The 24255-nt window shown below is 35.4% G+C and overlaps 1 protein-coding gene across 9 annotated transcripts in view; it reads right to left on the bottom strand.

The window, feature by feature from the left end:
- ATRX (ATRX chromatin remodeler) overlaps positions 1-24255 on the bottom strand; it is a 314027-nt gene that overhangs the window by 177582 nt on the left and 112190 nt on the right. For all 9 annotated transcript variants that reach the window (XM_081792922.1, XM_081792916.1, XM_081792915.1 and 6 more), the window contains 3 exons: positions 16967-17100; positions 16101-16277; positions 9797-9890 (listed from right to left, as the gene is read on the bottom strand). In XM_081792922.1, coding sequence (XP_081649048.1) covers positions 9797-9890; positions 16101-16277; positions 16967-17100 — 405 coding nt within the window. The remainder of the gene's footprint in view (positions 1-9796; positions 9891-16100; positions 16278-16966; positions 17101-24255) is intronic.

Genomic DNA, 24255 nt, shown 5'->3' with positions numbered 1-24255 from the left:
AGATTTTCCATAATTCCTGAAATGCTGCTGCTGCTACACGACTGTGTGAACATTTTCTGGGGCGGGTTGGCACCCAGATGCAGTCTATGGGCACTGGCAGCAACGCAGTCCCACGAATGTTCCTAGGTACGGCTGGCACCTGGCCACTGCTTGGTGAGACCCTCCCCCAGAAGGTCTGTGTGGGACAAAGCTGCAGTCCCTCAGAAGTGAGGGGTTGGGAAACACAGCCATATCTGAGATAAAACTCAGGAGGGAGGTGCCGCCTGGCAACCTGATGGCTTGGTCACGGACCTATAAATGTGGGGAGTGGACGGAAGCCAGAGAGGAAGGACAGGTGCTTGACTGCTGATCAGGAAAACAAAGTTCCAATACTACAGACTGGGTAGATGGGTGACGCCATTTCCAACCCTCCTGCGCATGCTCATACACTCCAACAAATGCCAAAACAATCCACGCCAGTAAGCTAAGCAGCACCATCTAATGGAGAACAGAGCCAATACACTAAGCCCCGCCCAACTGGGCCAAACTCGCTCTTCAGGAACACCACAAGTTTCTCCACCTGCTTAGTTTACGAACTATAAAGTACTTCAACTTCATAGTTGGACTCCTAGGGGACAAAGATGTAATTTCAATCGTATTTCAGTCTATTCACTGGTCCATCTATCCAATTCTTTTTTCTTTTTCTCTTTTTAATTTCCTTTTCTTGAATACAGAAAGAAAAAAAATAGTTTTATTTTCAATTTTTACTAAAAATATTTTTCTTTAATTTTTTTCACTCTACTTTTTACTTTATTGTAAGTTTTTCAAATTCTATTACTTCCACCATTTCATTTTGTTCTATTCCATTGTATTCATTTTTTCAAATGTTCAAAAGTTTTCCTTTTATTTCCCTTTTTTCTCTAATCTATCTATCAAGCTCCTTTCAACAACCAGATCAAAACACACCTAGGATATAGCATCATTTATTTGATTCTTTTGTGTGTGTGTGTGTGTGTGTTACTTTTAATTTTTTAATTTTAATTTTTTTTCCTTTTACCTTATTAATTCCTTTTATTACTTCAAAATTATGAAACGAAGGAATTCACCCCTAAAGAAAGCATGAAAAAAACGACAGCCAGGGATTTAACCAACACAGATACAAGCAAGATGTCTGAACCAGAATGTAGAATCACGATAATAAGAATACTAGCTAGAGTTGACAATAGACTAGAATCCCCTTCTGTGGAGATAAAAGAATTAAAATCTAGTCAGAACGAAATAAAAAATGCTATAACTGAGCTGCAATTTCAAATGGATGCCACAGCGGCCAAGGATGGATGAGGCAGAGAAGACAATCAGCAATACAGAGGACAAACTTATGGAGTACTAAGCAGAAAAACAGACTAAGGCAAAAGAGCATGATTTAATAATGAGAGAAATCAGGGACTCATCTAAAGAAACATCAGAATCACAGGGGTCCCAAAAGATGATGAGAGAAAAACGGGTAGAAGGGTTATGTGAGCAAATCATAGCGGAAAACTTCTGCTAACCTGAGGAAAGACACAGACATCAAAATCTAGGTAGCACAGACAACTCGTATTAGATTCAACATAAACCGACCATCAATAAGGCATGTCACAGTCAAATTCACAAAATACTCAAGCAAGGAAAGAATCATGGAAGCAGCAAGGGAAAAACAGTCCTTAACCTACAAAGGAAGACAGATCAGGTTTGCAGCAGACCTATCCACAGAAATGTGGCAAGCCAGAAAGGAGTGGCAGGATATATTCAATGTGTTGAACTGGAAAAATATGCAGCCAAGAATTCTTTATCCAGCAAGGCTGTCATTCAAAATAGAAGGCAAGATAAAATATTCCCAGACAAACAAAAATTAAAGGAGTTTGTGACCACTAAACCAGCCATACAAGAAATTTTAAGGCGGACTCTCTGAGGGGAGAAAAGATGAAAAAAAAAAAAAAGACCAAAAGCAACAAAGAACAGAAAGGACCAGAGAACACCACCAGAAATTCCAACTCTACAAGAAACATAATGGCAATAAACTCTTATCTTTCAGTACTCACTCTGAACATCAATGGACTCAATGCTCCAATCAAAACACATAGGGTAACAGTGGATAAGAAAACAAGATGCATCTATATGCTATTTACAAGAGACCCACATTTGACCTAAAGACACCTTCAGGGGGCGCCTGGGTGGCTCAGTCAGTTGAATGTCCGACTTCAGCTCAGGTCATGATCTCATGACTCATGGGTTCAAGCGCCACGTCAGGCTCTGTGCTGATAGCTCAGAGCCTGGAACCTGCTTCAGATTCTATGTCTCCCTCTCTGTATCTGCCCCTCCCCTGTTCACACTTTGTCTCTCAAAAAAAAATAAACATTGAAAAAAAATTTAAAAAGTACCTTCAGATTGAAAGTAAGGGGATGGGGAACCATCTATCATGGTAATGGTTGACAAACAAAAGCCAGAGTAGCCATACTTATATCAGACAATCTAGACTTTAAAATAAAGACTGTAACAAGAGATGAAGTAGGGCACTATATCATAATTAAGGGGTTGATCCACCAAGATGACCTAACAATTTTAAACATTTATGCTCCAAATGTGGCAGCACCCAAATATGTAAATCAATTAATCACAAACATAAAGAAACTCATTGATAATAATACCATAATAGTAGGGGAATTCAAGACCCCACTTACAACAATGGACAGATCATCTAAACAGAAAATCAACAAGGAAACAATGGCTTTGAATGACACACTGGACCAGATGGACTCAACAGATATACTCAGAACATTTCATCCTAAAGCAGCGGAATATACATTCTTCTCCAATGCACATGGAATCTTCTCCAGAATAGATCACATATTGGGACATAAATCAGCTCTCAACAAGTAAAAAAAAGATTGAGATCATACCATGCATATTTTCAGACCACAACACAATGAAACTCTAAATCAACCACAAGAAAAAATCTGGAAAGGTAACAAATATTTTGAGACTAAAGAACACCCTACTAAAGAATGAATGGGCTAGCCAAAAAGTTAAAGATCAAATTAAAAAGTACATGGAAGCCAATGAAAATGATAACACCACAGCCTAAAACCTCTAGGATGCAAAAAAGGCGGTCATAAGAGGAAAGTATATAGCAATCCAGGCCTTCCTAAAGAAGGAAGAAAGATCTAAGACACACAACCAAACCTTACACCATAAAGAGCTGGAAACAGAACAGCAAATAAAACCCCAAACCAGCAGAAGACAGGAAATAATAAAGATTAGAGCAGAAATCATTGCTATAGAAACAAACAAACAAACAAAAAAAAACAGAACAGATCAATGAAACCTGAAGCTGGCTCTTTGAAAGAATTAACAATATTGATAAACCACTAGCCAGTTGGATCAAAAAGAAAAAGGAAACCACCCAAATAAATAAAATCAAGTATGAAAGAGGAGAGATCATAACACAGCAGAAATAAAAACAGTAAAAGAATATTATGAGCAATTATATGCAAATAAAACGGGCAATCTGGAAGAAAAGAACAATTCCTAGAGACATATAATAAACTAGCAAAACTGAAACAGGAAGAAATAGGAACTTTGAACAGATCCATAACCAGTAATCAAATCGAATTAGTAATCAAAAATATCCAAAAACCAAGAGTCTAGGGCCAGATGGCTTTCTAGGGGAATTCTACCAAACATTTAATGGAGAGTTAACACCTATTCTCTTGAAGCTGTTCCAAAAAATAGAAATGGAAGGAAAACTTCCACTTTCTATGAAGCCAGCATTACCTTGATTCCAAAACCACACATGGAGCCCACTACAGACCAATTTCCCTGATGAAAACGGATGCAAAAATCCTCAACAAGATATTAGCCAAGCGTCTCCAACAATACATTAAAAAAAATTATTCACCACGACCGAGTGGAATTTATACCTGGGGTGCAGCTCTGATTCAATATCAGGACAACAATCAATGTAATTCATGGCATCAATAAAAGGACAAAAAACACATGATCCTCTCAACAGATGCAGAGAAAGCATTTGACAAAATACAGCATCCTTTCTTGATAAAAACCCTCAAGAAAGTAGGGATAGAAGGAGCATATCTCGAAATGATAAAAGACATATATGAATGACCCAACGCTAATATCATCCTCAATGGGGAAAAACTGAGAGCTTTCCCCCTAAGGTCAGAACAAGACAGGGATGTCCACTCTCGCCACTGTTATCCAATATAGTTTTGGAAGTCTTAGCTTCACTAGACAACACAAAGAAATAAAAGACATACAAATCAGCCAGGAGGTCAAACTTCCAGTCTTTGCAGATGACATAATACTCTACATGGGAAACCCAAAAGATCCATCAAAAAACTGCTATAACTGATCCATGAATTGAGCAAAGTGGCAGGATATAAAACCAATGCACAGGAATCGGTTGCATTCCTATACACCAACAATGAAGCAACAGAAAGAGAAATCAAGGAAGTGATCCCAGTTACAATTGCACCAAAAACCATAAAATACCTAGGAATAAATCTAACCAAAGAGGTGAAAAATCGATACACTGAAAAGTATAGAAAGCTTATGAAAGAAATTGAAGACACAAAAAAATGGAAAAATATTCCAGGCTCTTGGATAGGAAGAACAAATATTGTTAAAATGTTGATACTACCCAAAGCAATCTACATATTCAAAGGAATCCCTATCAAAATAACACCAGCATTCTTCACAGAGCTAGAACAAATAATCCTAAAATTTGTATGGAACCACAAAAGACCCCGAATAGCCAAAGCGATCTTGAAAAATGAAACCAAAGTAGGAGGCATCACAATCCTGGACTTCAAGCTGTATTACAAAGCTGTAATCATCAAAACAGTATGGTACTGGCACAAGAACAGACACTCAGATCAATGGAACAGAATAGAAAACCCAGAAATGGACCCATAAACGTATGGACAACTAATCTTTGACAAAGCAAGAAAGAATATCCAATGGAATAAAGACAGTCTCTTCAGCAAGTGGTGCTGGGAAAACTAGACAGTAACATGCAGAAAACATGGAAAAAACCTATTTGACCTTGGCCACAACTTCTTACTCAACATGTCTCTGGAGCCAAGGGAAACAAAACCAAAAATGAACTACCGGGACCTCATCAAAATAAAAAGCTTCTGCACAGCGAAGGAAACAATCAGCAAAACTAAAAGGCAACCAACAGAATGGGAGAAGATATTTGCAAATGACATATCGGATAAAGGGTTAGTATCCAAAATCTATAAAGAACCTATCAAACTCAACACACAAAAAACATATAATCCAGTGAAGAAATGGGCAAAAGACATGAATAGACACTTCTCCAAAGAAGGCATCCAGATGGCCAACCGACACATGAAAAAATGCTCATCAGGGAAATACAAATAAAAACCACAAGATAGCACCTCACACCTGTCAAAATGGTTAAAATTAACAACTCAGGCAACTACAGATGTTGGTGAGGATGTAGAGAAAGAGGGTCTCTTTTGCACTGCTGGTGGGAATGCAAACTGGTGCAGCCACTCTGGAAAACAGCATGGGGGTTCCTCAAAAAATTAAAAATAGAACTACCCTATGACCCAGCAACTGCACTATTAGGTATTTATCCAAAGGATACAGTTATGCTGTTTTGAAGGGACACATGCATCCCAATGTTTACAGCAGCACTATCAACAATAGCCAAAGTATGGAAAGAGCCCACGTGTCCATCGATGGATGAATGGATAAAGAAGATGTGGTGTTCTTTGAGGATTACTCACCAATAGGCTTTGAGTATTACCCACCAATCAAATAGAATGAAATCTTGCCACTTGCTACAACGTAGATGGAACTAGAGGGTATTATGCTAAGTGAAATTAGTTAGAGAAATACAAATATCATATGACTTCACTCATATGAGGACTTTAAGAGACAAAACAGATGAACATAAGGGAAGGGAAACAAAAATAATATAAAAACAGGGATGGGGACAAAACAGAAGAGACTCATAAATATGGAAAACAAACAGAGGGTTACTGGAGGGGTAGCAGGAGGGGGGATGGGCTAAATGGGTAAGGGGCACTAAGGAATCTACTCCTGAAATCATTGTTGCACTATATGCTAATGAATTTGGATATAAATTTTAAAAAATATAAAATAAAACAAGTTAATTAAAAAAAATAAAGCAAAAGAAAGAAAAACTATCAACAAAGGTAAGGAAAGGGCCCATATGTCCTTCAATGGATGAATGGATAAAGAAGATGTGGTATGTGTGTACATACACACACACACACACACACACACACACACACAGAAAGAGTGGAGTATTACTCGGCAATCAAAAAGAATGAAATCTTGCCATTTGCAACTACATGGATGGAACTAGAGGGTATTATGCTAAGTGAAATTAGTCAGAGAAAGACAAATATCATATGACTTCACTCATATAAGGATTTTAAGATACAAAACAGATGAACATAAGGGAAGGGAAGCAAAAATAATATAAAAACAGGGAGGGAGACAAAACAACAGACTCTTAAATATGGAGAACAAACAGAGCGTTACTGGAGGGCTCGTGGGAGGGAGGATGGGCATTAAGGGGCATTAAGATTTAGGAATCTACTCCTGAAATCATTGCTGTACTATATGCTAACTAACTTGGATGTAAATTAAAAAAAAAAATTGCTAGAATAAATACATGAATTCACCAAAGTCATAGGATATAACATCAACATGCAGAAATTTGTTTCTTTTCTATACACTAATAATGAAGCAGCAGAAAAAGAAAAGCAAGGAATCAATCACATTTGCAAGTCCTCAAGAAATAATGTTACCTAGGAATAAAATTAACTAAAGAGGTAAAATATCTATACTCTGAAAACTATAGCACACTTATGAAAGAAATTGAATAGGACACCAAGAAATGGAAAAATTCCATGCCCATGGATTGGAAGAAAAAATATTGTTAAAATGTCTATACTTCCCAAAGCAGTCTACATCTTTAATGCAATCCCTATCAAAATACCACCAGCAGTTTTCACTGAGCTAGAGCAAACAATCCTACATTTGTATGGAACCACAAAAGACCCCAAATAACCAAAGCAATCCTGAAAAAGAAAAACAAAACTGGAGGCATCATGATTCCAGATCTTACATTGTATTACAAAGCTGTAGCCATCAAGACAGTATACTACTGGGTCAAAAATAGACACTCAGATCAATGGAACAGAATAGAGAACCCATAAATGGACCCACAACTATATGGCCGACCCATCTTCAACAATGCAGGAAAGCATATCCAAAGGATAATAAATGGTGTTAGGAAAACAGGACAGCAACATACAGAAGAATGAAACTTGACCACTTTTTAACACCATTTATAAAAATACATTCAGTATGATGAAAGACCTAAATATAAGACAGGAAACCATCTAAATCCTAGAGGAGAACATAGGCAGCAACCTCTCTGACCTGAGGTGGAGCAACTTCTTACTAGACATGTCACTGAAGGCAAGGGAAATGAAAGCAAACATGAACTACTGGGACCTGATCAAGATACAAAGCTTCTACACAACAAAGTAAACAATCAACAAAACTAAAAGGTAGCCTACAGAATGGGAGAAGATATTTGCAAATGACATATCAGATAAAGGTTAGCATCCAAAATCTATAAAAAACTTATCAAATTCAACACCCAGAAAACAAATTACCGAGTTAATAAATGGACAGAAGACATGAAAAGACCTTTTTCCAAAGAAGACATCCGATGGCTAACAGACACATGAAAAGATGCTCAACATCACTGATCATCATCACACCAATCAGAATGGCTAAAATTAACGACGCAAGAAACAACAGGTGTTAGCGAGGAGGCAGAGAAAAGGGATCTTTCCTGCACTGCTGGTGGGAATGCAAATGGGTTCAGCCACTCTGGAGAACAGTATGAGGTTCCTCAAGAAAGTACGTAAAACTACCCTATGACCCAGCAATTGCACTATTAGGTATTTACCCAAAGGATACAAAAATATACATTTGAAGGGGTACATGCACCCTGATGTTTGTAGCAGCATTATCAACAATAGCCAAATTATGGAGACAGCCCAAATTTCCACCAACTGATGAATGGATAAAGAAGATGTGGGGTGGGTGGGTGGGTGGGTGTGTGTGTGTGTGTGTGTGCTTAATGGAATATTATTCAGCCATCAAAAAGAATGAGATCTGTCCATTTGCAATGTCGTGGATGGAGCTAGAATGTATTATGCTAAGTGAAATAAGTCAGAGAAAGACAGATATCATATGATTTCACTCATATGTGAAATTTAATTAAGAAACAAAACAGATGAACACATGGGAAGGAGGTGGGGGGAAGAGAAAAGAGGGAATAAAACCACAGGAGACCCTTAATGAGAAAAAGCAAACTATGGGTTGACAGAGGGAGGTGAGTGGGAGATAGGCTAGATGCGTGATAGGTACCAAGAAGGGACTTTGTTGTGATAAGCACTGAGTACTGTATGTAAGTGATGAATCACTAAATTTTACTTCTGAAACCAATACTGTACTGCATGTTAACTAAAATTTAAATTTAAAAAACAAACTTGAAAATAAAATACTTTTATCTCAAAAAATAAAATAAAATAAAATAAAATAAAATAAAATAAAATAAGTGAATTTTTGTGTTATGGAATTCTCAGGTTTAAAAATCTCTCAATTTATCCTATTGTTATTTCCCTAATGTACAATATGTTGCTATATTCCAGGAACAACCTGGTAACTGCTAATCTAAAAAGATCTCAAATGTTTTAAAATGTACAGGTATGACACCTATGCAGACGCACATATCACATTCACACAAATACAAATAGGTTGCCCATTTGATAAATTATAAAAGGATAGTATTATTCTGAAGGAAATATACTTGATCTTAGACAAAAGGCCAATATGTGATATTCCGGAGGAAATAAAAAATTCTTAGAAAGGTTAGTATTATCTAAAATACTATGCTAAGAAATAGGGGCACCTGGGTGGCTCATTTGGTTAAGCATCCAACTCTTGATTTCAGCTCAGGTCACGATCTCATGGTTGTGAGATCAAGCTCCGTTTCAGGCTCTGCACTGAGCATGGAGCCTGCTAGGGATTCTCTCTCCTCCTCTACTCTCCCCCACTCACAAGCATGCATGCACTCTCTCTCTCTCAAAATAGGTACGTAAACTTTAAAAAAAATACTATGTAGTATTTTAAGTAACTAGTCATCTAGATCAGTAGCTATGTGTACTGAGAGAACAAACACATCTTCATCACTATAATACTAGTATACTACTAAGACCAATAATTAGATTTCAGGGAACATTTCCTATATTCCAAGTGGGCATATTAGAAGCCCATTTAATGCCCAACATAATCAATAAGGTAAGTGCTACTATAATCCCCCATTTTACAGATGAGGAAACTAAAGCACAGAATAATCATACAAATAACAAATATTAGAGCCAACAGTTAGATTAGGTAGGCTGTCTACAAAGCCTGTAATCTACTACACTGGTACATCCCCCCATATAACAACCAAAATTACAGTCAAGCGTGATTTTGCACAAAGTCCTCCCAGTTTAGAACACATATTTCAACCATATATGTTTATATGTACTCTTTTTAAATTAATTTTCACAATTCGTTTCAAATCAAAATACTAAATTTTTTACTTTATTAGTAACACCAACCTTTCTACAAATAACTTGAAGCATGTTCATTCATATACCTAAAATTTTTGAAATAGTGATATAATATTTACCTTGTTCTGGGCCGTTGTTCATCTTCAGATTCACTAACTTCTTCACTAACTCCTGATTCCTGAAAATCAGAATCTTCAGAATCTTCACTGCTCACTTGAAAAAAAAAATTAAGTTATTAAATACTTCCCAACAGAAATGCAATTCACTTGATTTGTCAATAACTTCACATTAAAACTTAGACCACTGTGTATCTACAGTATGTACATTAATGTATATTTTAGTATGTACATTAATGGATATTACACAGCATATAGATTAGACCAGTTAATAATGCAAATAGAATTTATAAAAACTATTCAAATGTATTCCAACTATGATTATAAAACTATGGTTCTATATTAAAATATAAGTATTAATTATGTATGAATTTTTAAAATGTGAATTTAACTGTCAATAAAATATATTCATTATTACCAAAGGTGAATAAAAAGAATTCTGGTTATTCAAAACAAACAAAGTAGGCTGGCCAAAATGGAGTAAGGACAAATACAGACTCTCTGCCATTTATGACAACTAGAAATTATGAACAGAATATAGAAAGAAATGACCTAAGCACTCTGAAAAGGAAACAACAGCAGGCAGACTGGGGACTGAAACAAAAACTTGAATAATGATTCCTATAAAATTGAGGTTGGGGTAGTGACTATGGGTGTCACAGGGTTTTTTCCTTCTTTCTTTCCTGATTTCAACAAGAAGGCAGGCTGAATTCCAAAACTATGCAGAGGGTGCCAAGAGCAAACTGGGAGAACCCCATTTCTAGCCACAGCACTGAGAAAAAGGAGCTGAGCCCTGTATATCATGAGAGTAAATGGAAACCCCAATTTTATTTTTCTCTCAAAAATTTTATTTTTCTGTACCAAAATAGCCACTATGACACAGGTATCTAAACTCTAGCAGAATACACATTTTTCTAGCCAGAGGAAACCAGGCAGGGAATACACAAAATGAGTCTCAAATATCTTGTGGTGCCAGAAAATAATCCAATGCTCAAAGAATGATTGGGGTATATTCAAAGAACACTTGATCCAACTTGAAGGAGCTTCTAATAGCCAAAGCTGGGACAATGTGAGCAACAAAATGAACAACTGAATTACAACTAACAGAATAAAATATCTATAAATTCATATTAAGTAATGGGATAAATAAGGGAAAACAGATAGCTCTTCCTTACCATTACTAAATGTGTAAGTAAAGAAAGAAACAGAAAATAACCACTAGATAAACATCACAAAAACTGCTTCAGACAAGATGAATGCTAAAATTAGTGGGCTTTAGTATGATGAGAAACAGGATATTTGAATAGTCTCAAAGTATCTCTCCACAAGACATTAATTAAATATGAATAGAAAAAGATTTTTTTTTTTGCAGTGGAAAAACCCAGCAGACACCAACTTAACCAAGTAATCAGTATTACCAGTATAAGACATAATGTCATCATATAATTTCGGTGTAGGATACTCTGAGAAGGGTTAAATATTACTTTTGTGGTGTTCTTGTCAAAATGTTTAATAACCTCAATTTAACCATAAGAAAACATTAGACAAATACATATGGATTAACAGTCTAGAAAATAACTGATCAAGGTGCCTGAGTGGCTCAGTCGGTTGAGCGTCCAACTTTGGCTTAGGTCACGATCTCACGGCTCGTGAGTTTGAGCCCCGTGTCGGGCTCTGTGCTGACAGCTCAGAGCTTGGAGTCCCCTTCAGATTCTGTGTCTCCCTCTCTCTCTCTCTCTGCCCCTCTCCCACTCGCTCTTTTGCTCTCTCAAAAATAAATAAAAACATTTTTAAAAATTTTTAAAAAGAAAATAACTGATCAATACTCTTCAAAAGTGTCAAGGTCATGAAAGAAAAGGAGGAGAAACGGTCACAGATTGGAGTCTATCAAGGAGTCATCACAACTAAAAGCAATGTGGCATCCTAGTTTGGATTCTGGAATAGAAAAGACATTAGTGAGAAAACTAACCATAACCAAGTAAGATCTTTAGCCCACTTCAAAGGTCAGAAAATATTTTATGTGAAAAGTCTGATGGTAAATATTTGCAACTTTGTAGGCTATATGGTCTCTGTTTCAACTACTTATCTCTACTCAACTTTGCCACTCTAATTACACAAAAGCAGTAACTAAGTATAACCTGGTTCCAAAACACTTTATAAAAATAGGTAGACGGTCAGATTTAGCCTACAGGTATAGTTACTCAACCCCCAGTTTAACTAATAGTATTCTATCAATGTTAATTTCCTGGATTTGGTTATTATACCATATAGTTAAATTTAAGGTGTTAAATTAGGGAAGCTAGGTAGAAGGAATATAGGAAATCTGTACTATTTTTGCAACATTTCTTTCAACTTTAAATTTTGAAATAAATTTTTTCAAAGATCTATATTGATCTGAAATCAGAATCTATAATCTGATCTATCTAAAAAAAGACATGGGTTAACATAAATACAGTAAAGAATTGAAAATGGGGGAAAGGGGAATAAGGAGTTATTGTTTAAAGAGTTTCAGCTTGGGATGACAAAAGAGTTGTGGAGTGTTGATGGTTGTACAACAATGTGAATATACTGTCACTGAAATGTACACTTAAAAATGATTAAAATGGTTAAAATTTTATGTTGTGTGTACTTTATCACAATAAAAAACAAAAATAAAAAAATAACTGCTAAGCAACTGGGAATTTGAAGAACACATGTGTCCATATGCACACATATAAATCCTGTCATTAAGCAAAATTCTAAACCTATTATTAATTTTTCATCACTTTATTTTGAAAATTTTCAAACGTACCAAAACTTTGAAAAAACTGTTGAATGAACATCTACAACCCTTCTCCTAAACTCATTTGTTAAATTTATCATATTTGTTTGCTTTCTCTTTGTTGTATATACACACACAGGTTTTTGCACTGAACCATCTAAATGTAAGTGCAGATATCATGGCACTTTATCCTTAAGCATAAGGATGCTGTCCTATATAAATAGCATTATCACACTTAAAAAAATCAATTTAATATTATCTGATAATAATAAAGGCAATAATTAAATTTTTTAAATTATCACCAAAATAACTTTTATAATTTTTTTTCAAATTTAGGTGAAAACTGAAAGTTCACATGTTGCCCTTGATCTACTAAGTCAGCTATTATTCTCTCTTGATTTCTCCCAATTGCCTAACTTAAATTTCCAGACAATACAGGCACAACAGTTTGTAAAACCTGAAAAGTTATGCAACTTTATTTATTTAATTTATTTATTTATTGAGAGAGAGAGAGAGAGAGAGAGAGAGAGAGAGAGAGAGACACAGAGAGATAAGGAGAGAGAGAATCCCAAGCAGGCTCCGCACTGTCAGTGCATAGTCGATGTGGGGCTCGATCCCACGAACTGTGTGTAACCGTGAACCTGAGCCGAAATCAAGAATTGGGATGCTTAACTGACTGAGCCACCCTTTGAAATAAAGCCCCTTTGCAACTTTAAATGTAGTATCAATCAATATTATAATCCATATTAGAAACATAAATGATAGGATTCGTTTACTCCCTCCTACAAAAACAAATGAAAAAATACTTGGTAATAAATTATCCACAGAGGAGGACAGTGGAAACAGGTGACAAAAGACTTAGACTTTAATAAAACATTTCAAATGTAACTGTGTCCACTAAAGGGCTCTATCCTGATCTGAGCCTCAGAGGCAAAATCAGCATTTCCCCTTTTGTTGAAGATGCACAGGAATTCGTGTGAAGTTATGTAACCTACTTAAATTGCTCAGTTGCTTTATAAAATCTGAAAAACAAGCTTGTAGTCATGCTGTAAAAAATTTTTAAAAAACGCATTCACAAAGTGATGGACTATTATTTATTTAACATGAAAATATCCATGACATATTTAGAGTGTGTGCGTGTGTGTGTGTGTGTGTGTGTGTGTGTGTGTGGCGGCAGGGGGTGGGGTGGGGGAGGGGGTTCTCTTCTTCCTCTTTAATGAGTAACTATTCAACAAAGGGCTGTTCAACAGCCCTTTAAATGTTCAGGATTCCAAGATTCTGATATCAACTATTTTGGCAATGTCAACTATTCTGGTAGTGTTATACATATACCATGACAACTCCAAAAACCTGGCAGTCATCCCAGACTTTTGTCTTTCATATCAATTAATAAGATCTAACAATTCAGTCTATGACTCCTGTCAATTTTCCTCTTCAAAAATTGTGCTTGGTATCAACTATAGCAATATCCTCCAGAGACACAAATCTAAGCTCTGAGTATAACAGAATAATAAGCAACTAATCTGATCATATTATATTCTTGGTTAAAATCTTTCAATGGGAACAATGGGTGGTTGTGCTGAGGCTGTGATTCATGAGTACTAGTAATGAATGTCCTGCGCCATACATGTTCATCAAGCTGTCTGCTTATACAGCTTGTATACTATAAACAGGCAAACTGTATGGTTTGTGAATTATATCTCAAAAGGGCTAAAGTACAAAAATATTACAAATAAAAAATTTTTTTTAATTAAAAAAAAAATTCCCAATGACTCTCCAGCCTCTAGAGCCTATTGTCCTTCTCAGATACTTCCGAAACTGCTTTCCTATTCCTAGTGGCAAAGAGTTAATCTGAGTAAAGTTTTTAAAGTTTGCCCCTAAGAAACCAAAAGGTTTCTCTGAACTTTCTGCTAATTTTTCAATATACATGTGATTATTTAAGAATGCTCTACCCCAATGCTCAAATAAAATGGACACACCAAAGAGGTATGCAATGTTTACTCTACAGCCTCATGTACCCATGAATCAACTGTCAAGTATTCCAGTTTGAGAAACCAAAGCTTACAAGTGTCTCCAACACCTGGTCTCTGTCTTGGCCCAGCCTCATGTCCTGTTGATCCTTTCCCTATTCCCTCCTATACTTTCGCTATATACCATATTAACTGCTTCCCCTCAACCATGTGTGAACATTTTGCAGAGGCTTCTCAAGTTTTTTCTCTTCTTATATTATAAATCTTCACAACACATCTACCTGGTCCCCAATTACAACTTGGGTCTGCTGAATGAAACTTTTCATCTTTGTGAAGTCTCCTCTGGGGATAAACATCATCCCCTAAGAAGCTAAGGAAATGTTCCCTTGTGCCACACTATACAATACCTCTGTTGTATAAGACACCTGTCATGGTGCTATAATTTCATATAATATTAATGTCAATAACTCTTACTAAACCACTGACAGCCAAACCTGGCTGCATATCAGAATCATATCAGAGATGCTTTATAAAATATATGGATACTTTGGTCTCACTACCACCAATTATGCTGTAATTGGCTTGAGATGCAGTCCTGTAATATGTATACTTCAAAATCCCCAAAGTAATCCACATGTATAGCCAGGCTGAAAACCACCATACAAGACAATGATTTCCTTACTTATTTTTGTATTCTCAATGTTTATCATGATGTTGGAAACACATAAGCACTCAATGCAGAAGGATTCGGACTTTTAATGTAATAAAAATTTGAGCTGACTATATACAAGCTTTGCATATAATAAATCTTCCCAAATTAACTGCATTGTCTTTCCTTAGGAAGCATTATTTCTTCCTGCAGTTACAGACAATCCTGTATTTTTTACATAGCCTTTAAGTATATTTTATTTATTGTCATATGTATCTTTTTAATCTAAGTTGTGTATGAGTACTAAAGATTAAAAATAGGGGTGCCTAGGTGGCTCAGTGTGTTAAGCCTCCAACTCTTGAGTTTCAGCTCAGGTCATGATCTCAGTTTGTGAGTTCGAGCCCCACATCAGGCTCTGTGCTAATGCAGGGGTGGTGCGGAGCCTGCTTGGGATTCTCTCTCTCCCTCTCTCTCTCTCGTGCTATCTCTCTCTCAAAATAAATGAATAAACTTTAAAAAAAAAAAGACTAAAAATATATTCTTTGTGTCATCTCATAATTTTCTGGGTTATCTTCCCACTCTAAATTCTTTATTTCACTCTCATTTAAGAGAATAGTTTTTGCCAGTGTGCTGATATTCACTTAATACAGGTGGTCCAGATAATAGTTAAATTTCATTACTGTAGGAGCCCTGGGTGGCTCAGTCGGTTAAGTATCTGACTTCAGCTCAGGTCATGATCTCACAGTTCATGGGCTCAAGCCCCACATCAGGCTCTCTGCTGTCAGCACAGAGCCCATTTTGGATTCTCCCTCTCTCTCCCTCCCTCCCTCTCTCTCTCTCAAAATAAATAAACTTTAAAAAGTTTGACTACTGTAATTAGTTTATAAAATCAGTATATTCCTTATATTCAGAATTAAAATATCTTACCTTTCCTTCTATTTCTGCCTTTGGCTTCTTTGTGCTCTTTAGGCTTCATCTTTTTTTCTTCTCCAGATTCTCCATCACTCACAGTGAGTTTGTGTCTCAAAAGCCTATGTCTGTATCTTGGCTTCTTAGATTCTTCAGATTCTGAATCTGATTCAGAATTGACTTGATGTTTTGCTTCTAAGTGGAGAAAAGAAATCAGTAAAACCTTCAGACATTTTTCCTTTAAAACCTGTTATAAAACTATTTTGATTGTTGAAAATTTTCATGATTTACAAAAAAAATCAGAGCTGTTCACTTACTTTGATATCACTGGTGATACCAGGCAACCTTATACATTAAACTTGATCAATTACTATAATTAAATATTAATTAAACATCACCAATACGTTCATAGATTTTTTTTAAAGGTAAAAAATATTTTGCTTTAAAAATCATCTGTTTAGGGGCGCCTGGGTGGCTCAGTCGGTTGAGCAACCGACTTTGGCTCAGGTCATGATCTCAAGGTTTTTGAGTTCAAGCCCCACATCGGGCTCTGTGCTGAGAGCTCAGAGCCTGGAGCCTGCTTCTGATTCTGTGTCTCCCTCTCTCTCTGTCCCTCCCCCACTCATGTTCTGTCTCTCTATGTCTCAGAAACAAACATAAAAAAATTAAAAAATAATAATAAAAATCATCTGTTTATTGGCAATAACTGAAAAAACATGCACAACTATTACCAGATACTCAAAAAGAGTAAAGGTAGTAAAGTTTTAAATATTTAATAAACTTCAAATGCATGTATTATGAGATTTCACAGACAGATAGTCTTCAAAGACTGAACTGGTCAAACAATGAAATTATGACATCCTGTACTTCTCTTTGGAGCTCACCCTCATCTCCTGGGTTTCCTTCATTGTGTTTTCCAGTTCTTTTTTTTCCTTCTTCTGGTTCATCATCTGAAGATCCATCCTCATCAGAGGAAAGATTGGCTTTAATTTCTTCTAAAAGCATCTTCTTGGCAATTCTTGAGTAAAAAGACAGTAAAAAACTATATATTTGGTGGTGAAGTGTAACAAATTAAAAAATTTTTCACTATCAAAACAGAAATAAATGTATAAAAAGATTTTATACTATAAATAAAAGACTACCAAAGCCATGTTTTAACCTAAGCTACCAACCAACCAAAACTTTTGAAAGATGCTCTTAGCACTGATTTTCTTCCAATTCTAAATACTTCTGCAATATATTTAAAAATCTGAGGGACATTTCTACTATTTTGACCAATTGCCATTTCATGATACATACTTCCAATCCTGTATTTACTCTGCAGCCATCATCCAACAACTGCAATATCAGGCTCACAATAATAAATCAACTTTTCCAGACAAATGGCATTCCAAGGCAAAACTCCACATGAGAGGATCATTCAGCAAAACATATTCTTAGAAAATCAATGTGTAAATAACCACTTTCTTATGAAACAGTGCCTGAAACTGGTGGATAATATTTTTGGCACTTAAATTTCAATTTACTTCATAAACTCTGTTATGAAATGCAAGCATATACTATTCACTAAGTATCGAAGCAATCAGAAATCCCTAATAATATTCAAACGAGGGCAGATAAGAGAAGGGACAGGAGTGCTATTAATTACACACATGGTAAAAGAACACAAATTACCATGAGTTTTCGCTTTCCACGAAAGTAGATAGTACAGTAGCCTCACTCATATCAAAATTTCTCAAGATGCTCCTCAAAGACCAATTTGTTAATGGAAAAATCAACTGCTAAAAGCATGAGAAGATACTTCTTTAATACCATCTCATGTTAAAATAAAATATATTCCTAATAAATTTCCATGCTTATGCTAAAGGAAAACATCTGAAAATGTAAGATAAAAGCAATCAAGCAGCTTTTGTATAAGATGAGGTATTTTGCACCTGAAGTGTCTTTTTGATATAAATTCATAAATCACACTAACAAAGGAATACCTTATAGACAGGTTCAAAAGGAAAGTAGCATGATTCTCAGTTTTCCATGGACTTTTTTTTTATATGTGAAATTTATTGTCAAATTGGTTTCCATACAACACCCAGTGCTCATCCCCAAAAGGTGCCCTCCTCAATACCCATCACCCACCATCCCCTCCCTCCCACCCCCCCCACCCCCCATCAACCCTCAGTTTGTTCTCAGTTTTTAAGAGTCTCTTATGCATTGGCTCTCTCCCTCTCTAACCTCTTTTTTTTTCTTCCCCTCCCCCATGGACTTCTGTTAAGTTTCTTAGGATCCACATAAGAGTGAACTTTTATGGGAAACATCCACTGTGCAATCAAGATTAACTCTCTAGCTCATCAAAAACTTGCAGCTTGAATCATGGAACTTCTGTTATTTTTGGATCTGAAACCCTTCTTTATATTTCTTAACATACACTCACATTTCAATCAAGAATTCATTCAATGGTAAGAGATGTTAATGCCTTGGTAATTTTATTTCAAAGGTACACTGTTCATTACTATTTTTATTCAAAGAGGTATAGCAAAGGCACCAAAACAGACTGATGCAAAATAGGTAATCACTTCATAAACACTTATTATCTACCTTTTGGTGCTTCCTTCCCTAAATATACAGATCGGAAATAGACAACACAGAGAGTTACCAAGTGCTAAAGGAAACCACAGATGAGTTTGCTTTTTTGAGGGATTTTGATATGATTTGTGTTTCAATAAAGTGAAGATTAGATCACTCCAATTTAATCCTACTGGAGTTGAGTTATAAAGTGTTGCTCTTACACTTCTAGATAAGTGGTTTGCTGACTTGGATTGTACACAATAAACATTTTAAAACGGGGAATAATCTAGGGTTGCCAACTTTTCATTTTGCCAAGAATAAAAATTTAAAGCCAAGTATCATTTATTTTCATCATGTTATAAAATAAAGACTCTTTCAACACACCCTCCACAAATTAGGAACAGTTTCAGAATGAAGGGTGGTTTAAATTTAATAAAAGCATCTGTCTAGGAAAACTCTCTAATACAAACTACATTTGTTATTTCCCATGGACAAGGAAGTGCTTTCTTGAACCAATTTCAATAAAACCACTCTTTTGCAATGAGTAAAAGTGGGTGTGTGTGCATGTGTATATGTATAAATATAAAGTGTTGAATAATAGATTACAAATAGAAAAACATAGTTCCACTTGCAGTTACAAGATGTTATATCACCATGTGGGTAGTACAATAATAACCAACAAAAGTACAAGTATTAATTTAGTCACACTAAAGGTTACTTCAATCTCTTGATTTCAGTTTGTACTACAAGTTCAAAAAAAGTCTATAATTCTATACTATCTATAAAAACCTGGTTGTTAATTGTAAGAAACCACAAGTTTTTTTTTTTCTTTCAAACTCTAGACTCTTAAGAATACATCTACTAAATGGAAGGTCAAAATATGTAAACCTACCTAATTCATACTTAAGTTCTGGATTGTCATGAAAAAACTGAGAAATATGATACACATAAGATAATAAAATACAATTCTATATCAACTATGAAATCATATAATAAATCATGGAAAATTAAATGAGATCCATACACTGAAAAATTACATGATTTTTAAATGAACAACCTTCATTAAGAACATAATATATATAGAACAATCACAATCACTTTAGAAGCAGAAAAAAATTACAAAATTCAGAGAATGGTGATTTTTCTCCAAACTGAAAGTTACATACAGAATGATGGAGATTCCCTTAGCTTTACCTCCCTGAGATAGTTTAGTTTAGATTTACCCTCTAACACCTTTTGACCAATGAAAAACCTAATGTATAGCCATGCATATTAAAGCCCTAAAAAGAATAAAGTTAAATTATTTCCCTGACTGATGACTCAAGTCCAATATGTCAAAGACTCACTGCATCATAAACCTTGCCTATCACGTAACCTACACCTCAAAGTTAGAAATTTATTTGAAGGACCTAAGGGTTGAGGCTGACCTTCAACCTGAGTAGTCAGCAAACATGTTGAGATGAGATGTGTCCCATCTATAAAGCCTGCTGTGAGATGCTTTAAGGGAAACTCCACTACCTTAACTCTTGAGTCACGGGCCACAGAGACTTCAAGGACATCATCACTTGAGAACCAGCTGAGGCTGGCAAAACATCATTTTGGAGGCCTTGGCTGGACCCATGCTGGTATGCATGTGATGGATGTATAATCATGATCCCTAGTTGATTTCTGTTTGCTCTGAAGTTTCCTTTCTTGAGGCTTTCCAGGAGGTTTCTGAGAAAATCATCCAGGCAACAAGGTACTGCCCCCCTGGAATCTCAATGCTCAATATTACATCTTGGGGCAGGTGTAGCATCCAAAGCAGTCACGACTCTATCAGAACCGTTAGAGGCACAGGCTGTGCCACTCTGTGGCAGAAAACCTGGGCAGAGCTGGAAGTAATGGAGCCACTCCTCCATTTTCCTGAAAGGGAGGGAAGGGAGAAGGGGAGAAAGCAAAACAATATGGGAGGAAGGGTAAAAACCCACAAACAATGATTGGAACTGGTGCATGAGAGAATCCTAGAACCCCATAATCCAAACAAGCTAAGTCTTCTAAATCACATAATACCAAGATAATGTCTTATTACCCCTTACACCTTCATCTACTACAAGAAAGCAAAAATAAAATAAGGAATAAGCCCAACAATGCAAAGATAAACAAACAAGCAAAGAAAAAAAAAAAGAGACAAAGCCAAGAAAAGCCTTTAGTTATTCTGATCTGATCTAGAAAAGAGATGCATAATATTTCTTGTTTAAGTGCTCAAACAGGGAACAAAGTAAACTACCTCTTTCTGGTAGGTGAATCACTAATTCAAAACATTAAATTTCTGAAATAGAAGCAATCGAGAGAGTGATCTCTTGTACCATGGAGGTTTAAGGCAAATAGCTATTACAAAAGCAACACAAAATGTGAGAGCTAGAAAAAGGGACCTTAGAGTCCAATTCTGTCACTTTACAAAGGAGGAAACAGGCTTAGAAAGGGAAAAAGATGAAGCCATAGAAACAAAGCTAGTTAGTGGCAAAGCCAGAAGTAGCACCTAAGATCCTGAATGCCAATATTCTCTAATTTTAGTATGCCAGTGCTATCTATATTCTCTACTCATTCACTACTGCTATGTTTATTAGTACTTTGTGAATACACTATAGTCACATTGTTAAAGATATCTGTATTTCACTGATTTCCAAATATGTTTTTTGAAATGAAAGAATTCAAGCTTCGACTTTTAAAGATTAAATAAAAAAGGTTTCTAAACATCTTTAGTCCAGTATGCTCCATTTCTGAAATGCACTTGACAGGCCATCTCAGACACATCCCTATAATCTATTCTTTTATCTTTTAAGAGGTTCTGAAAACAGGTTTGAAGAAAAGTGCTAAATAAAAAATGCTATTTTAGAAGGCCAAAACAGTACGGTGCATCCATACACAAAGATGACAAAATTAAAAAAAAAAAAAAAAAAAAACTGTTTACCTTTGTGCACAATATCACAATAGAATAATTAGTTAAAACAGAATTCTGAGGCAGATTACAGGTTTAAATGTATACTCTTTAGAGATGCAAAACAAGTATCTAAGTATATGTAGTGTTAAAATACCATACCATATTCAAAATGTTGATACATAAAACAATTCAAATGGCTACAGCCAAAAAAACATTGAAAACTTTTTGTGACAACAAGGTGGGGAAAACATATTCTACTAATAAAGTGTGAGGCATTAACAAATGTTATATACTTCAGGGTTAAGAAGAAAAACTAGGGGCGCCTGGGTGGCTCAGTGAGTTAAGCATCCGACTTCAGCTCAGGTCATGATCTCGCAATTTGTGGGTTAGAGCCCCGCGTCAGGATCTGTGCTGACAGATCAGAGCCTAGAGCCTGCTTCAGATTCTGTGTCTCCCTCTCTCTCTGCCCCTCCCTCACTCATGCTCTCTCTGTCTGTCAAAACTAAACATTAAAAATATGTAAAAAAAAAAAAAAAAAAAAAAAAAAAGGGGGCACCTGGGTGGCTCAGTCACTTGAGCGTCTGACTTCAGCTCAAGATATGATCTCACGGTTGGTCGGTTCGAGCCCCGCATCAGGCTCTGCGCTGACAGCTCAGAGCCTGGAGTCTGCTTCAGATTCTGTGACTCCCTCTATCTCTGCCCCTCCCCCACTTGCACTCTGTCTCTGTCTCTTGAAAATAGATAAATGTTAAAAAAAAATTTTAATGTAAAAAAAAAAAGCCAGAATATTTTATAGAATATGGAATTCCTCATTTTCAAAATCTGTATTAGTATTTTTTAAGTCTTTAGTTCAAAATTAGTACCTTGATATGAACCGTTCTATAAAATATGACTAAAGTATAATGATCTGTACCCCAAAATGGTGGAATTTACGAAATAATGATGATGTCACTAAATAATCAAAAAGCTAAACAGTTTGAAACACTTTTTAGTCATATGTTTACGATGTTTGCAGTTAATGAAAAACAGCACCGTTTTCTTTTTAGTGAGAGTACCAGAAAAATTAGTATCAAATAAATTTTTTAAAAACTCTTACAAACAGAAAAAAATAAAAGCTGTATGAAATTAAGAATGCACAGTGTATTAACAATTTATGCTATGAAGTTTGCTATACTGTTTGAATAAACTCAAATTACAAAATGTACATTCCCTGATTTTATGTAAAATTTAAGGCAGTTATGGAGGAAATTTTAACAAGAAAAAATTTATTAACATAAAAAATATAGAAAATTTGTTCATATTAAAGAACCAGTTTAATATTTTCTTATACTTGAAAGGCAAAAACAGATATTATTCATCTCAATTCATCCCAAACTTCAAAGTTAAAGACAAAGGAGACATATATTAAGTCAGAAAAATGGATCATTTTTGCTAACACTAGAAAATACAGACCCTCTTTTTGAGGAGGGTCTCTTTTCTATGCTCTAAAAGTCCCAATATCACCAAAGAACAAAGAGCAGGAAAGAAAGGAGGGCTGAATATAATGTTTAAATCTTAAGCAGAGATCACTACTACTGACCATATTTCTTTTCTTGCTGAAAATTCTAGCATTTAAAAAGGAGATCTTATGGCAACTGCAACCAGTTTGGTTAACTACAAATAGATCCTATCTACTGACTAGACACCTATATATACTTAAATGACTTACAATACTTACCTGCACTATAAAATAAAGTAAATTTTAAAAGTTACTTTGAAGCTATCAGGCATTTAAAACCCTTACTCAAACATAAAAGTAAGTGAAATGCTTCATTCAAAATGCTACCTTTGTTTTTTAACACAATAAGGGATAACAAAAGCAATTTGGTAACAGGACCACCGTGAAAAAAAAAAAAACATTTCACAGAGAAACAATTCTTCCAGATTTAGCAAATTCCTATAAAGAATAAAGAGATTCTTCCAGATTTAGCAAATTCGTATAAAGAATAAAGACACGTGTAGAAGATAAACATTCTGAAAAGTGTTTAAAATGGAAACCAAATGAAGTCTTTTGTTAAGGAACTTGAGATATACTCAACCTTTTAAACATTGCTGAAATCAGGTAAACAATCATTAAATATCTTCATTAGCATGAACAACATCCAGGAACAATTAATTACTTCTGAGAATATGCTGAATTAATAGTACAGAACCTTCATCAACAGAATATCCACACCAAGCTAGTAGGGAGAAAACAATCATTTGTATATTTTCCAGTTGAAAAGCAAGGTATTACCAAATAACAAAATAATCGGAAACTTTTAAGGCAACAGTGTAGTCCCACTATAATTAAGTGGAACTTCTATTAACAATGGACAATTCCTTTAAGCAATCTCCATGTCAAATTTTGCTTCTATGTAGTAAGTATTTAGCCCCACTGAGAAAGAAATTATGAGAAAAACTGGAATATTATTAGATCCAATTAAGCATTCTTCAATTATAAGGTAAATATTTGTATGTGTGTGCCAGGGAAGGGTATCCATATAAAATCTCAGTTTTTAGTCAAAATTGGAATAAAGAAAGAATGCTTATTTAGAAAACAATCTCCAAATAAAGAATATTCTGAAAATAATTCCTTTTTGGAGAGAATGGAGTCTTCACTGATTGTGTAGTATGCAACCTCTAAAGACAAGCCTAGTTTAATGATCCTCA

Source organism: Panthera onca, chromosome X (genome assembly GCF_046562875.1).
Source record: "Panthera onca isolate mPanOnc1 chromosome X, mPanOnc1 haplotype 2, whole genome shotgun sequence".
Taxonomy (NCBI): Eukaryota; Metazoa; Chordata; class Mammalia; order Carnivora; family Felidae; genus Panthera; species Panthera onca.
Note: the sequence above shows the minus strand (reverse complement) of the source record. Positions and strands in the feature narration are given on the sequence as shown.